The sequence below is a fragment of the Mercenaria mercenaria genome, chromosome 6 (assembly GCF_021730395.1).
Source record: "Mercenaria mercenaria strain notata chromosome 6, MADL_Memer_1, whole genome shotgun sequence".
Classification (NCBI taxonomy): domain Eukaryota; kingdom Metazoa; phylum Mollusca; class Bivalvia; order Venerida; family Veneridae; genus Mercenaria; species Mercenaria mercenaria.
Genome location: NC_069366.1, coordinates 20,885,256 through 20,903,422, shown reverse-complemented (window position 1 = coordinate 20,903,422; position 18,167 = coordinate 20,885,256). Strand labels below are relative to the sequence as shown.

The 18,167-nt window shown below is 32.8% G+C and overlaps 1 protein-coding gene across 2 annotated transcripts in view; it reads right to left on the bottom strand.

Annotated features, from left to right (window-relative positions):
- Nucleotides 1-794: 794 nt before the first annotated feature.
- The window catches only part of LOC123549463 (probable methyltransferase-like protein 24), a 34,783-nt gene continuing 17,410 nt past the window's right edge, over nucleotides 795-18,167 (bottom strand). For both annotated transcript variants that reach the window (XM_053545346.1, XM_053545347.1), the window contains exons 3-6: nucleotides 13,961-14,089; nucleotides 8,276-8,350; nucleotides 2,968-3,106; nucleotides 795-1,717 (exon numbers count right to left, since the gene is read on the bottom strand). In XM_053545346.1, coding sequence (XP_053401321.1) covers nucleotides 1,361-1,717; nucleotides 2,968-3,106; nucleotides 8,276-8,350; nucleotides 13,961-14,089 — 700 coding nt within the window. In that variant the 3' untranslated portion in view covers nucleotides 795-1,360. The remainder of the gene's footprint in view (nucleotides 1,718-2,967; nucleotides 3,107-8,275; nucleotides 8,351-13,960; nucleotides 14,090-18,167) is intronic.

The following is an 18,167-nucleotide window of genomic DNA, read 5'->3' as shown; positions in this document are numbered from 1 at the left end:
ATCTATACTAACAGCTCACAGTTTGGTTATGAAACATAAAGTACTTCTTCTTATGAAAGCGTGAGCATAAAGTTCAACTATTTCATTATCTTATGTAATAATCCTCGATTTTCCTGATAATTCGAACTTAGATTTGCACACAAGATTTATAATTCATTACCAAAATCTTTACTCATCATCGTTGAAACTGCAGATATTTTACTGTAAACTGGGGCTTTGTACATGAAAAACATTATGAAAAGATGCAACGGTTTTACAAAGCTTTAGCATTTTAAAGTCTAAGACGCCTTAGTATTTTACTGTCAAAGTCTTAGAACACGAACCAAGCTCTTTCCAGTTCCTATTGTTATACAATACGATTTCTTTTCAACATGTCTGTAGTACTTAATCAACTAAAACGTGTCTATATAAAGTATTAATTGCATGTTTGACATTATGAATCACAGATATTATACAAAATACCAATACCTTAAAAATCATTCAGCATATTGATATGTGTTCAGATTAAAAAGTTTCCATCCTATCCTCATCAACTTTAAAGAAAGCCTGCCCAGCTGCAATTGTTAACACCTTAATGCGGAATAGATATTTGAAACCATTTTTCTATTTATCTACGGTATAAAAAATGAATTGTTACTCTATGAAATCCAAAAACCTAGTGATTATGCTGGTAAAGATTTATTCTACAAGTTTTTAATTTCTGACACTTGGATTCCAATTAACAAAATCAATAAGAAAATCCGTTTCGGAACACAGAAAGTGAAAAAATAAATAAATAAATAAATAAATAAAAATATGATATAACTGGTCTTTAATCAAAATAGAATGACATGACTCTAGTTACTTTGTGTAACTAACACAAGCACATTTTGCCTACTCCTATCAGCCTACATCCTATATGACACTCTCGATAACAATTTTACACACAGGCAATATTACAATGGCAAAGTAATTACCTGATGTTGGAACACTGTTCAGTCAAATACCAACTGAAAATCCTTGAAAATCTATAATAATCCACCTTCACACTCTTAGTGACATTTACATGCATAGTGATTTACATTTAGGAAAGCAGCTTTCTCGAACAAAATTCATATGATAAAAAATTCAAACAAATGTGAGTTTATTGATTTAAATGATGAACTCGTGAAATCAATATAAGCGCTTACCAAAAAGATAAGCATTTAATGCACATCAAGATTGTTAAAGGAACAATGAAAGCACAGAATTGAGAGAATATATTAAGCTTAATGTCATGCTGAACTTGAAACTCATCCAGATAGTCTCTTAAATGTTATACAACAAAAGTCATGGGTTGGAAAAAACATAAATCGTTGAAAATGTTCTGATATTTATTCTTTTAACTTAATTTAAAATTTATATTGATCAATGAAATGATATTGCATGTAAATATACTTTGGTGATGAGATTCAGGAACTCTTATTTTTGTACGTGGATTTCTTTGAAAGGAAAACACTCGAAAACCGTTATACTGAAGCTGTTTAAGTACTTCGAGTTGTTCAGATGGTGTTACGTTTCCCCAGTATTCGGACTTGACCTTCATGTATCCATCTTTCCCCATACCTGTCTTCACATTTCCAAAGTGAACTTCTATAACAAGTTGCCTGACAAATGAAAAGTCTCCAGAAGAAATCATGTTTGGGATCGCCTTCCACTCGTAGCCTTCAATGTCTAACTTCAGAATATCCAAGATTGTCTAGAAAAGAAAGAGTTATGTATCAGATTTGAAGAAGAATCAATACTATGATACTTGCTTGGATGGTATGCCAGAGTGAAGAACCTTCATTTTCATATATAATTTTCAATTTTCAGTCCATTTCCTGTATTTTTTTTAAAAAACTTCGTTCGTCTCTAAAACAGTTTGTATTAACACCTTACATGTCGGAGGCATATAGTATTAACCTTTCTCTTCTTTAGGATACAACATTACAAAGGTTTTTTTATAGATGTATTTATTTTAACTGCATTTCATGAAAGAATGAGTACATAAAGACCATAAGCACTTGTTACTCACTGAATATTATTTCAATACTAATATTAATTTATCATATACTAACGCTAACGGTAGTAAAGCCTTGATACATCATGTAGTAGCCTCTGCTCTGTTTTTGAATCACTTGCTTTATGGATTGAAACCGCCATTGGGTTGTAGAATTTTTTCATTTAGGAAGCAATCAAGCTAGCTTATAGACGGTCGGTTGTCAGCCGTTACCTTAGATACTTACTGGAGTGGCACTAAGAGTCATCAACTCCATAAAGGAAGAATATTGTCATAGGATATTTACTTGAACAAGGACAAACACATAATCTGAGAAAGATTGTTAACACATTGAAGCGATCAGTTGTTAAAACACCATTTGTAAGCTAAAGCTGATTATTGTGTGAAAACTCGATTTTTTAATACGAAAGCTTTCTCCTTTGTTTCTGACGGGGAGACTGATGGGACACTGATAAGCAGTTTTCAAAAACCAGTGAGTCTTTGATATTTACCTTTAGTCTGGTTCGTCAGGTATATATAGTTTTTACAAAGAAACGAAGTACACGAGTATGTTGGTCTTCTTGCTTTATTTGTACAGATACATGCAGGAACATGTTTGAGTTTTACATACAATTCCTTTTGTTATCACTCCATGTTAAAGGAATACACTTAATGGGAAAATGTTATTTACATTATTATGTAACATTTTGATATAGCGATAATCCAGGGTGAGGTTATATTTTCCAGACCTGCCTTTTTTCACTGTCCGTTCAAAGTCGTGATTATGTCTGCCTGTAGATGATATTTAGTCCTTGTTTATTGCTTAATTTGTCTCTTTTGTATTCATATTTTACGCAAAATCTCATGTATATCAAAAAGAAATTCCATCACAACGACTGAAACAAAAAACATATCGCTTTAATCAATATTATAAAAAGGGGAATATTTAAAGCTCGAATGTAACTTACATTAGTATGGTTTAAAGACTTCCGAATTGTTGAGAGCTGTCTCATTTTCCATCCAAGTTCGTTAGTTGAGTCGGTGTCTGATAGTCCGATAAGATGAAAATTAATGCCTTCCGGAATATGATGACCAGCAATTGGAATACTAAAATATTATAAGTATTAACATGATAATAAATCTGCAAGTAAAATAATTTTATTCTACCTTCAGGCAAAACAAAGGCAAAAATCAAGGGGTATGATAAATTTTGCTTTATCAGGTCAATGACTCGATAAAGCTTGGCGGACTCCTTTTTGATTTTGTTCAAAAACAAAACGACGACATATTGTTTTTGAGAATAATTGCTTAAAGAAATATTTATGCAATTATTTTTATAAACATGCCTTTATTAGGTACGCGAGACCATGTCATAAATATATAGCGTATGCATACAGTATGTGCAATTACCCTAAAACGTTTTTATAACGGAAACGCCCGGAGAAACGGGCTATACTTATGTATAGCGTTTGTTCAGGATTTTAGCTTTCTGCACTTAAGAGTTAGGTCCATGTTTCGGAAAAAAAAGTTTGTACATCACCAAATCATAGAAAGAAAGCATTATTTTACATGAAAATTAAACATCATATAAAACATGTATACTATTCTACAAAATCATTGTCAATTTACTCATATATGTATTAAATTCCAGAAAGGGACTGCATGAATGGGCCATACCTCTGGACTCTTCAGCGCCTTTAAACATTATATGTCTTCGTTTTGATGCATTTGCAACAACGTACCAAACTTAACTTAACAAAACTAGGTAAAACATCGTTTTTGACAATTGTTTACATTTATTTATTTAAAAATGACATTTCTTTTTAAAGGGGAACAACTCTTTAGAATATTTAAAGTATCCATTTATATGGGACAGAACAGTAAAACATGTATTGGACAGATTAGTTGTTTGTCAAGATGTTGTTCGTTTACTTATAATTTCTGTTGTTTTGAGATATACTGCTACACCTTAAACCTTAAATATATTGCATCTGGAGTCGAGTGTTATTGGACAAATTCATCGAGGAAACGGTTTGTCTATTTGTTCTGTCAAGCGGCGTTATAGCGTGTGAATAAGTCACGTCTATCGATTGCTTGGTGAGGATGGATAATCCGACATGCAACTCAACTGAACGGGCAAAACTTCGCTTGGCAGCAAGTTAAAATTATTCATTCATGTTCAGCAGAACAGTGAGGTCGGGTACAAAACAAAACAAGGTTAGTCATTGCTTTTCAGCATTTATTTTATCTAGTTTCTTTTTTATTTTAAATACCTACTTGCGTAATTTTGTGGGGCTTACTAATTATTAAATTTCTATGCAGAGGCAGACTCGGATCTAGTTGGTGGTAAATTTTGAATTTTAATTAAAGAATGATTTTAGATCAGAAGCTACAATAGATAGAACATAAGGTTACTGTCCTTTAAATTTAAATTTATGAAGTTTGTCTACAAAAAAAATTAAAGTCGAGTCTCTGACTCACCCAATAAACCTAAATTTATAAGACAGTAACCTAATATATATATAGTTAAACATTCAAATAGGTGTCGTATTTTGCGAAACATGTATTCTGTAATTCTATTTATTAAAAATGTATATAAAAATCTAGTAATGTAGACAGCAACTGTGGATTGTTTAGAAATTGTTCTATTGAAGCAAGAAAAAATCATTTTCCTTTCACGTATATTTACTTTTTCTTCTTTAGGCATATACAGATGATATGTTACAAATTTACATTTTTATTATAACAATAGTTATTTATGTTTATCATAAGAATAAACGTAATTGAATTGAGACGCATATAATTGTGCGTTTTCTTTAGAAATGACCAAACGATACAAATAATTTCCGCTCAACCCGATGCTAAGGAGTTTGATGGATTTTGCACCTTTCAGTAGCCTTACCCTGAACCCTTAACACCTTCAAATCATATACCTCATACTGAAGCACACTCATATCTCTATTTAAGAAATGAATTTTTTTTCGGTGTTCATGCGAAATGAACGACAGAATAGGATCGGCAAATCATGAATCGCGCTAGCGATTCATGTTTAGTTGTCACATTCGGGTTAGGGGCTAGAGGGCGTGGATGGTAGCTTGCATTTCCTCTTCCGTCCATGAATAGGCTTAATAAAACCGAGCTTGCAACGTTTTCATTTTTGTCGTATTGGGCAACAAGTGTTTTTCCATATTTTTCTATTTCAATGAGCGTACAAAGCTCTTTCTAGTCAAAAGAACTTACTCTTTTAGAGAATATTTGAATGTTCAAATGTCGGATTGAAATATCTCACAGCAAGTGAAATCCCGACGCAGTATTTTCACGATTTTCAAAGCCTCGAGTGTATATGTAAAATATGATTCACAATTAGACGATATTTAAGAAATAATAATCATAGAATAACCCGTGTTTTGGGTTCTTATGCGTAAGAATATATCACGAAGGCCGTAGGCCTGAGTGATATATTGTTTCGCATAAGAACGAAAATGGTATCTACTTTTTACGACCGTGCTACGCACTTGGATCGGATGACGTCACTGCACGCGAGTGGTTTATTGCAAAATAACCCGAGATAGATTTTGCTCTACATGTATGTAGGTTATTTGCTGGTCGTGTTAGAATTTATCTTACGTGTATATCAAATATTATTTTATCATTCATGTTTTCGCTAAGTTACCGATTCTTTAGCCTCTCACCAGTGAAAAAAATTTGCGATAATTTTCAGTGTTATATCTCACTCTCATATTCTAACAATTAGCTGAAAGGATGAAATATATACGATATTTATTTCGCAATCAAGTTAGCTTTGTATAAGTTCCAAGAAATGTGTTACTAGGCAGGTATCTCTTATTCAGCTTTATTATGCCAACCAATATAAGTATGCAATTCACAACATGACTAATATAACACATAAGCCCTGAAACGACAAATTAATGCAAACGTTACGTAGTTGAATAAATAAGGCCATTTGACGAGCCACGAAAGGTTTATTATCCTATTTGCCAACAAATATAGGTAAAACTATGCAATTCACAACATATCTAACAGAACGCATAACACAGAAGCAATCGTTTATTTACCCTGAAACGACAAATTAATGCAAACGTTACGTAGTTGAATAAATAAGGCCATTTGACGAGCCAAGAAAGGTTTATTATCCTATTTGCCAACAAATATAGGTATGCAATTCACAACATATCTAACAGAACGCATAACACAGAAGCAATCGTTCATTTACCCTGAAACGACAAATTAATGCAAATGTTACGTAGTTGAATAAATAAGGCCATTATACGAGCAACGAAAGGTTTATTATCCTATTTGCCAACAAATATAGGTATGCAATTCACAACATATCTAATAGAACGCATAACACAGAAGCAATCGTTTATTTACCCTGAAACAACAAATTAATGCAAATGTTACGTAGTTGAATAAATACGGCCATTTGACGAGTCAAGAAAGGTTTATTGTCCTATTTGCCAACATATATAGGTATGCAATTCTCAACATATCTAACAGAACGCATAACACAGAAGCAATCGTTTATTTACCCTGAAACGACAAATTAATGCAAATGTTACGTAGTTGAATAAATAAGGCCATTATACGAGCCACGAAAGGTTTATTATCCTATTTGCCAACAAATATAGGTACGCAATTCACAACATATCTAATAGAACGCATAACACAGAAGCAATCGTTTATTTACCCTGAAACAACAAATTAATGCAAATGTTACGTAGTTGAATAAATACGGCCATTTGACGAGTCAGGAAAGGTTTATTGTCCTATTTGCCAACATATATAGGTATGCAATTCACAACATATCTAATAGAACGCATAACACGGAAGCAAGCGGCTATTATCCTGACACGACAAATTAATGCAAATGTTACGTAGTTGAATAAATCATTCACAAGCCATTTGACGAGCCACGAAAGGTACATGTGAGCAAACGTATATTCTGGTCTCCCTAAAGGTTGAAATAATAATAGAGAAATGACCAAATGTATTGGTAACATAAACTTGAATTAAAACTTCAATAATATTATATATACATTTAACGTTTCGTGGAAATATCAGTCAAGTCTTTAGAAAATGCGTTTTAATTAACATTTTTGATTTGAGTAAGATTGTAAAAACGTAACCAGTTAAAAGTCCTAAAAATGTGATTTTGCTGGAGACTTTCTAAAGCAATTCCAGTTTATAATTTTTCATGTACATTTAGGGGCCTCCGTGGCCGAGTGGTTAAGGTCGCTGACTTCAAATCACTTGCCCCTCATCTTGTGGGTTCGAGCCTCACTCGGGGCGTCGAATTCTTCATGTGAGGAAGCCATCCAGCTGGCTTACGGAAGGTCGGTGGTTCTACCCAGGTGCCCGCTCGTGATGAAATAATGCACGGAGGGGCACCTGGGGCCTTCCTCCACCACCAAAAGCTGGAAAGTCGCCATATGGCCTATAATTGTGTCGGTGCGACGTTACACCAAAACCATTTGGTCTTGGTGGCTTTATCATGTTATTAACATATATTTATTATATTATGTACAAATAAATACTGCTGCATGGTTTCGTTCATGACGTTATGACACACAATCTAAATGAAATCATTGACCTTAAATGGGCTTAAACACTGATTTACAAATTATTGACTACATTCGTTATTTCGAAATGCACAGTTTCAATTTCGTTGAAATATAAATGTTCTTCATGTGACAGACTGACCGATATACGTCAACGTAAGCTAATGATCCTAATGACATAACAAATACAACATGTTTACTTTTCAGTTGTCCAGATTTAATCTATGTTGTTATGCTTACAAAATGAACTGTTAAATTTACAAAACAACTTTCGAAGGATCAACAAAAAAGCAGAAAACTCATTTTATCATTTGAAATATCAACCCTCATGCCACCAAGGTTTTTTTTCTAATAAAGGCATTAAGCCTCTGTTCACGTAAATCAACAACGCTCGTCTTATGCGTAGATGAGCTCACTGAAAACGCTCCATTTCAAACAGCATATCTAACTATATATATTGAAGCTTAACATATCATATTCACGAACATTCTTAAAGTAATCCTCTATCAATGTTCCTGTTAGACGACGCAATGATATTTGAGATGTTGTTTGTTCGAAGAGTCCGAGTATATCTAATCACGCTATTATCAAAGTTTGCTTTAACCTCCTGAATATGGCCTTTACAAGTGTTTTATTTTTACGATTATTGCCACATCTCTTATAAAACATTATGGAAAAGATAACAGTTACTACATACCTTGGATCAAATGTATGGATTTCACATTCGAACTTCCTTATTACATCAATTTCGAATCCAAATATGAAGTGTGATCTAAGGAAAAAAATAAAAATTAAAACGAAAACTGTTACGTTTCGTTATTATTATACCAAGCTGAAATATTGAAATATTTCAATTGCACACTTTGGCCAGTTTTTATCCGTGATTCTAGCATTGTACTGTCTTGACTGTTTTTATTCAACTATCATAAAGTACACAGACACATATATTTAAGTAATTTAGTAAAAAATGAGTGTTTTTATTAGGGCTCATCTAAAATATACTATACTTTACAAGACGTTCCCTTTTTTGTTAGCGAAGTCAAACGTTAAGTTCTATTAACATTTTGACTTGATAACCAGGCAGATTTACATTATTCCGCGAGTATACATCATTAGGCCTTGAGCTAACTATACCCAACCAAACTCCCCATATACGCGCGAACTCTATAGGGATATTTCTACGCTTTAATTTTCTTAAAGTATACAGCATGATTATTCTACAATTTTTGTCATCCTGCAATCGGGTTCTTTTTATTATTACAGCCTACTTTATACGTTAATATTACCTGTTTAGTAAATACTGACTGCCATAAATATTTTATATTTTGTAGGTAAGAGTGCCACTTATAGGTATGTTCGTAAATGTAACTAATTATTTTTATTTGTTTTATCAAAAATTATAACCAAAATAGGAAATATAGTTATATGAATTCATAGTTTCTCATTACTAAGTATCACGAAAATGTAAGCGGTAAGGTACAGTAACAGTATAGTAATATTGTTGACTATTACAGTTTCAAATTTATGATAACGGTAAGGATATGGTAAAATAATTTTTTCAAATAAATATTTTATTTAGTATTTACAATAAATGTTAACAAGCAAATATTTTGTATAAAATTAAATAATGTTCATCGAGAGGAAAATGAGATGAAATAGATAGGTAGGTAGGTAGGTAGGTAGGTAGGTGGGTGGATGGATGGATAGGATGGATACATGGATGAATAAATAAATAAATGCTAATGCAAAGAAAAGGTGTTTGAAGTATACTAAACAGCAAAAGAAACTATCCAGATGTTTAACTTGGGTATTTTTAATCAAACACTTTTAATTTATAAATTTCACTTGTTTTCTTCATATCACATTACACTCGAAGAACTTCACATGCTAATTTAAAAATCAATCAACCGTGAAGTCAGTACCCCACAATAGCCGTTTTTGCACGAAAATCATGTATGCATGTAATTAACGATTTTCTTTGTGAAATTTTATTGTCTTTGGAAACATGGATAATTTACTTACTCGAAAACAACATGAAGTTAAAAATATATTGTTGGTTGAATGGCACGATTGAATCCAATTCAGCACGAGCGCAAAATTTGGATGTTATAGTGCAAAAGATGCGCCGAAGATATAGCCACATGTTAAGTTCTTCAAGTGTAATATCTTATAAAGAAAACAAGTCAAATTTATAAATGTAAGTGTTTTATTAAAACAATACCTCAGGTGTTTGAAGTAAATAACTTTCAACAGATATTAGCAGTTCAAATCAGAAATCAGAGGAAAGGGCGAATGTGGCAAAAAATGCTCAATTCTGTTAATAGAATTGATTCACATGACATGATATTGATGCTCATTTAAGCAACTAAGATTAATGTTCTTTATTTACATATACCATCTCTGTACAAACTGTGCACGATATATCTCAATTTACCTGTAAACATCGATGAATTGATCTAGGTACAGAAGAGCTACTCCAAAGTAGTTGTTTTGGTGTATCTAGGTCTCTGTACCGGAATGCAGAAAAGCTGTTGATATTACTATAGAGCAGAAAATTAACAGACATTCAAAATCAGACCCTGACGTAATTTGTTTCAGTAGATACTTTGTTGCATACTACAACCAGTGCATGTCCCGTCATTAACGAGCGCCAGGTTTATTGAAGCAGCACTTTAGAATGCAGACATAAATAGAGATGAACTGTCCAAACACAAAGAAGTACAACCTACTCAGATACACATAAGTAAAGAAGGAGTTGAAAAGGTTATGATGGCAACAGAATCCTTCATGAACCCGTTCCAGACTGAAAATAACAAAGATAAACTTTACCGTGTGTCATATGATACTCCTGCGAATGCATAAATGACTTATGACCTTCGTAATGCAACGAAAGAAGTGAAATGACAATGAATGAAATTAACAAAAGAAGATTACTTGAAAAATTTATTTCCTTGTCATGGGCCCATACAGAAAAGTAAACTTAAAACATTTGTCAAAGCTTAAGTTAAAAGGAAAGTAACCAATGCTCAAAACAAAATATTACAGATAAGAAAAGAACGTATCACATTCTGACAGTTGATTCTTTTGGCTGCTCAGAACGACAGAACTGACACTGTATTTTCCTCTTGGACCGGTCCCCTGGTCTTTAGCTACTGCAGTGATACATACAAGTCAAAACTACTTCACTATATGGACTCTTCAATTGAGACGAAAACTAGCCATTGTTTTCCTGTTCGACAGTAACGCCCTGCTGCAAGGCTTCGTAACCATCCCTGCAACATTCCAAGACGTGGCTGAAACTGTCACAGTTGATCAATTTTGTTTTCTAATATTGGACAGCAGATTCCTATGCTGTATATTATCAAAGGTGAAAATCTTAATTGCTCACAAGTGAAGTAGGAACAAAGTTCAAGGTCGACCTTATGTACCACTGTACAGTAAGAAGCAGACACAAGAATAACACTCAACTGCTTAGACATCAGTACTGCTGGTACGAAACAAAAGGCGACAATCATAGTTAGATCCCAAGATACAGACGTGTTTATCTTATTGACGAAATATTCTTCAAAAGTACGAAATACTGTTTTATTTGACACGGGAACAGGTACTAGAGACGCCCTTTAAATGTTCACAACATCTTTAATAGTAAATGAGAAAGAATATGCTTAGCTTTGCCTGCAATACACTGTCTGACTGGTTGTGACACAAGCAGTGCTTTTGTTCTCACAGGGAAAGTGGAACAAATCAGATTGGTCGAGTAAAATCAGGAGTATGTTGCAACATAAGCGGAACTAGGTCATACACATCACTAATCTGATAACCTCTTTAACGGCATTAAAATAATTGTTTGTGCAATCAATAGACACAAAGAATACAATGACATTAACAAACGTAGATAATGACATGTTGCTTGAAAAGTATCAAGTACGTGCTGGCAAAAATGTTCTGAATACATATAATGGTAGAGACATGAGTCTATTGCCACCGCGCCAACGGCCATTTAAGATGCATAAACAACGTCGTGTGAACTATCAAGTGATTGTTTGGCTTCATGCTGATGAGAATATTCATGTAGACGGAAATTTGTTGGAATATGACTAGGGTTCCAATAATAAAATCAATAAAATCAAAAACTAGCTGAAATTATTTGTAAAACACCAACAATATATGACTCTGATGACTTTGATGAGAACTTTGAAGACGTAGAGATGGCCAATATAATTGATACCATATACGAAACAGATAGTAGTAATGATAACTTAGGTGACTACAAATATCAGTTTGCTTGTTTGTTTTTAGTTTATCGCCATTTTTCAACAGTATTTCAATTATATAACAGCGGGCAGTAAAACTAACCAGTGCTCCTGGATTCTGTTCCAGTACAAACCTGTTCTCCGCAAGTAACTGCCAACTTTTCATTTAAAATACAATGTTTTTTATCAAATCGTCACGGAGAATACGCTTCATCCAGGGATCCGACTCACAATCCCGCGGTCCGTAGATCTACGCTCTACTTGTTGATTTAAGCGGGAGGGAAACTGAAAAGCACTGTTAATCGCAGTAAATACTAAATTCCCTATTACAAGGTAACGGAAGAATTTTTAATTCTACAACTTTTCTCATTCATGAAAAAAATGTGAATTCATTGTTGTTAAACAGTTGTAAGCATGCATTTTTCAGTTACTAAAATACTCATTCAGCAACGTAAGCTACAATGTTAATGCTGTTCTTTAAACATAATTATATCAAACTAGTTCACACTTGATAAGATACGCACATTATCTAAGTCTAAACCTCATTGTAAGGACAACATAAACAATCAATTGACAACGAAATGAAAAGATTATATCGTGAATTTTAGTAACGTATACTAGCTGTAATGATAATGTACTTGTTCTTAAAACTGTTGAATGTTAAATTCTTAAATATATGTTTATGAAAATACTATATTTTAAATGTATCTGGTATTTTTTTTTGACAATTAAACCTATTGAAACAACTGATATCAGTATTTTTAAAACAAATAAAAACGTGAATTACAAAATGAAATGATCAATTGAGAGAACAAAACTTTTTTTAAAGCTCTTACATATCGTATTTGATTAAAACCCTGGAGGGGGGGGGGACAAGAACCATGGATATTGGTTTTCAAGATGTTCAGCTGTGACATAATTTGGTGATCAATTTATAAAAAAACAAAACTTAGCGGGAACATTAACAACACCATGTTCTGCATTTCACTGAATCAAGATGCTAATGAGCTTGGCTGTTCACCTCATTCGAGCTTCATCATTTTCAAATAATCGTTAAGGTAACTTAAATAACATGCTGCAATTATCGAGTACAACTCTGAACATGTTACATAAAGATATCTTTTTGCACCTGAAGACATATATAATTATGTATTGGCCATTGCATAAAAAAGCAGGTGTTTTCTTTTTACCATTATAGATAAGAACAACTATCATCAAACAATCTCGACTGACAATTTTAAATGTTTTTTTAATGTTTAAACAAGTGTACGTCTTATATTTATTACAATGATACTAATGATTTTGCACTTTCAAATAAAAATGTAATACTTGGACAAACATCTGGTGAACAACTCTTAGGTGTTACTATTCAATATGATTTGAAATGGAATTCACATATAAAAACTATCTGCAAAAAGTTGGCGTCGTTTATTTGGTTGCTGTTTTCTAGACACAAATTATAGAATTTTGCTTTTCACGGCATACATATAACAACATTTAGACTATTGCTCTATCATATGGGGAAACACAATGTATTCAAATACACACAAATTAATACTAATACAGAAACGGGCGGTTCGATATACAGAAAAGTATAACCAGGCATTATGTTCTCTATCAATACATCAATTTGATCAGCGACTTTTTTATACAAAGGCTTGTATTGTGTATAAATTTGCAAATAATTTACATCTTAGTTACATTTGTGAAATATCCCAAGCGAATGATACTTCTTTCACTTTGCGATCAAACACAATAAAGAATTTTTTATACCAAATACGGACACATAATTGTTCAAATATAGTATGCTATATTCTTGTCCTTTTATTTGGAAACTGTTTGCCTTAAGAAGTTAAATCTGCTAGTTCATGCTTTAAACCATCATGTGTCAACTTATGAAAATTTCATAAAATATTTTCTTTTTGTTTTCATAAGAATCTATTTTATGTTTATATGTAAAGGCCTTTGTACTCAGACATGTTTCTTATGCATTACGTTCTGTATATTATGTATTTTCTTCATGAGAGGGCCTCATGAAAGATTAGCATCAGCTAAATTAACCACCCTCTAAAATAAAGATTTAATTACTCACTTTACTTATCATAAATGAGAATTTACTAGATACAAACCCAAATGAATATACGAGACATGGCTTTCTGGGTTCGTACTGCATGTCACTACACACACTGTATCCCGAATCACTTTTCGGTCCACATCTTGTTTCATGTTGGCACTTTACTTGAACAGTGCTTATAAACCTAGAAGACAAAATATGAATAAAACTGAATTGTAGAAAATTATAGAGCTAACTTTGTTTTGAAATTGCAATAGTTTTTGACGAACGTATTCAATTCAAAGTTTTATAATAATAAATATTACTGACCTACTTTATGTAAACGGGTTGACAATTGTTATGTTTAATATCGTTCATCATAAAATAACATAAGCGAATAAAGCAAAAAAAAAATTCAATAGAAATAAAATATTCATTCTACAACATGCAAAAGCTATTGCCATTCCAAAATCATAAAAGATAATATTTCTGCATACTGACTTTTGACATAATTATTAGTAATAAAACGTATATATGCAAGTCTGTGTAGTGTGTTGATATCAGATGAAATAAGTTTGTGTTCAAATATATAAAGAATTCTCGACAAGTAAATCTGAATCCGTATACTTTGAAGGCTATTTCATCCCTCATTAAAAGCGATTTGCTAAGACCATCCCTTTCAGACACAATTAGCCCCATATCTCAATCATAAAGCTCACTTCTTGCCATTTCACATCTTTCTGTTTGTTCTATATTTTGAAAGAAAAGAAATAAAACCATGTGTATTAAAAAAAATGTCGTTTTATAGAATTGCATTAAACACGAAATGTTATAAAAGTGATTATAAGTTTATAATGAAATTTTCAGTTTTTGAAGTTTATCCCAGATTTCATCAAAGCTAAACACTTTTAGAAATATGTTTATGCTAGTAGATTGAATTGCACATTACACGTACATAACATAAACAATTTTATTTGTTTTATATGTATTTTGGTTATGGAGCTATATTTTATGTGGAATAATTTTTAGTAAATAACAATTTATATCTTCATTACAAAATGTTATATAGAAAAACAATTAGATTTTATTCTGTTTATTTCCCCATGAAGGTGTAAACTTCATATATGAAATATGTCTCTTAATCGTACATTAGCATCCGCGTTTAAGTTCCCTATTTTTTGCGTGTCTAACTGATTTGCTCGCGAGAAAACGCGAGTAAGTGTTGCGTGTGGCCAAAGAAATAATACATAAGCGGAAAACGTGCAGTGTGTATCGTGTAGCTAATTGGAAATTTAGTTGGCGTTTCATATCAATGAACTGATAATTATTTAAATAAGTAATCTATAGGCTTCATTTACCAAACATAGAATTGAAAATAATATTATATTTTCCCAATTGCTGGCCATCTCAGTGTGGTATTTTCTAGTGGTCGTTGTATTTTAGATAAATGAAAAGTGTAAACTAGAAAAATAAGATTACAAAATAAAGCTTTTCAGTAATCCAAATGAGTTAGGCTAATCTGCATGGTTACAGACACTTGATTATGTAGCTACAATATGATAAACACACCTAAATGCCTAATATCAAATCTTGATTAATAGATTTGTACGTTCATAAATAAAGACATATACAATAAAGATATCAAAACATGTCAACACATAACTGTGCACAGGATATGCAAAGAGGTACATACAGTAGCATCATTACCTATTTCAATTCTTATCAAATATCAAATTTTCTTCTCGTTTTTACTAATTCTACGGCAGGTACTTTACTGCCTTTTTGGAGAATCCAGAATTTGGCTTTAGATGGGGTGCGGAATCCTAGCGGGGTTTCGGGGAAATGCTCCATCGAAAAAACAAATAGTTCAAGCTGATATATTTTGAAAAATGCCTAACCTAACATCCTAACCATAAATATTGTTAATTTTAAAATTAATAAAGCAATTGATTCAAATGAAAGTTTTTAAAGGTCGTCTCGGCCTTCCTCTTCAGCAGTTATGAATATTAGACATTTCTAACGTAAACGTAAATCGGAAACGGATTACTGAATCCGTTAATGTTATTTGCAAACAATGGTCTAAGGGAGATATTATTGCATTACTATTGGATGAAATTGTCTCCCCTAGACCACAAATTAGCCTAAAATGTTACGGATTCAGTATTCCGTTTCGTAATTATGTTTACGTTCGAAAGGTCTATTATGGAAGTGTGTAGCCGTCCGGTAATTGGACGACTATCCTGCGTTCTAACCATCCGGTAACCGGAAGCTTAGCTCATCCACTAGGCGTCCGGATATCAATTTGTTTATGAATTATGTACTGAATTAATTTAGTAAATTACACCTTAATTTCGCTTAATGACAAATTTAGAAATGGCAAAAATATTTAAAAATATTTAAACACGTAATTATGAAAAGAATGTCCTATCAAAAATATGTAGAAGGAAAAAAATCGGAATTTTAAAATCAAGTTCTAATGTTTATGATCATGTTGATGGCGTCTGCCACAAAGGTTTGTTTTGTATCATTTTTCTTTACTTTCTATGTACCGAATCTTATAATTGAACACTTTATCTCTACCATTTTTTTGAAACTAGTAATTGTCAAATTTGTTACTAGCCAGCTAGAACGCAGGGTATGCGTCTGGTTACAATTACAACAGAAGGCACTTTATGTGAAACAGAACAAATGCTCTTGTGAAGTAAAAAAGCAGTCCTTAAGAACCAAAACCGCGTATACTCCATACCTTTGTAGACGTCCAAGTAATACGGAAAACATCCTTAAGGTTCCGACAAACAGATCAGAAGACAAAAATAAAAAGCTCAGTCTCGAAGGAATTTAAAAACTAACTATTACACCTCCCCCAATTCCGTCACACAAAACATTTTAATTCTGCTAGGAAATTTCGATAACCAAAAGTCGTAAAAAGTTTGTAAACTAAATCCCTGCAAAAACAAAGTTTTGATATACCTTCTCAAGGAAAGGTTTCTGAATTAATTTAAAATTTCATAACCAAATCTTATTTTGATAAGTATTTATGTAATTTATAGTAACGGTAATTTTGCTGAAGAAGCTTTTTCCTAATATATTGTTTATTTCATTGAAAACATCAACAAAAATACACGCTCTGGTTAAGCCACTTAATTGAGAAAAAATATGTTGCCTGGGTTACGTCCCAATTCAAATTTTGGGATGTATCTAGTAGAGGATATGGTACCATTGTAAGGTGTCCGAGCCAAGATGATGATATGGTACAAATGTCAGGTATCCATGCCAGTGGTAGTGATATTTAAGATTGTCAGGTATCCGGGCCACGGTAGGTACGGTATCTAGTCATATTACCAAAAATGTCTCTGGTTTTATCAACTAAATTTGACCATATGTTACCAACTTGATATTAAAAATAATATAGCTTAGAAAATATCTTTACAAAAACTTTCTTATGAGTAACAAATAAATTAGATACAAAGGCACTGTAATTAAAAATATAGCGCAGGAATCGCTGGCGGTATGTACAGGATGGTTCGTGTCCGTACCATGTAGGCATCAAGCAAACTGCCGCTGCAGGAATTACGAGGAACAGAGCGAAACGAATGTTTGATAAGCATAAAAACATGCGTTTCTTGTATCTGTTTGTTATTATCGTATTATCATGCTCTCACATTGTGTTGACCCCAGTCACACATACGGCGCAAATAGCTACGTTTAGCTACGGATAGAAACGTAGTAATCCGTATCGACCCGTACCTGAGCCGTACCTTAAAGTAGTAACACGTATCAATCCGTACCAGTCGGTACGGCTCAGGTACGGATCGATACGGATTACTACGTTTCTATCCGTAGCTAAACGTAGCTATTTGCGCCGTATGTGTGACTGTGGTATTAAACAAGTACAGTGTATGTATGTGTATTTGAGGCACATTTAGTATTCATTGACTTGTACATGTAGTAGAACTTCAGAGGTTTTCGCGGATAAATTTGTTAGCCATAATTTAGATGCACATGATAATAACCCAGTGTTTCTGGACTTGATCCTGCTATGACGTCTACTTTTGCGGAGGTTATCTGTTGAGTTTTTGCCCAGACTCGTTTCATTTCATTATGATATGATTTTACATTATCTAAAAGAAAAAGGCAATGTTGTTCTTATATTGATGTCATCTTCTAGGATTTCTTTAATCGTTTAAAGATTTTTTTTGGATTTAACGTCGCACCGACACATGATAGGTCATATTGCGACTTTCCAGGAAGACCCCAGGTGCCCCTCCGTGCATTATTTCATC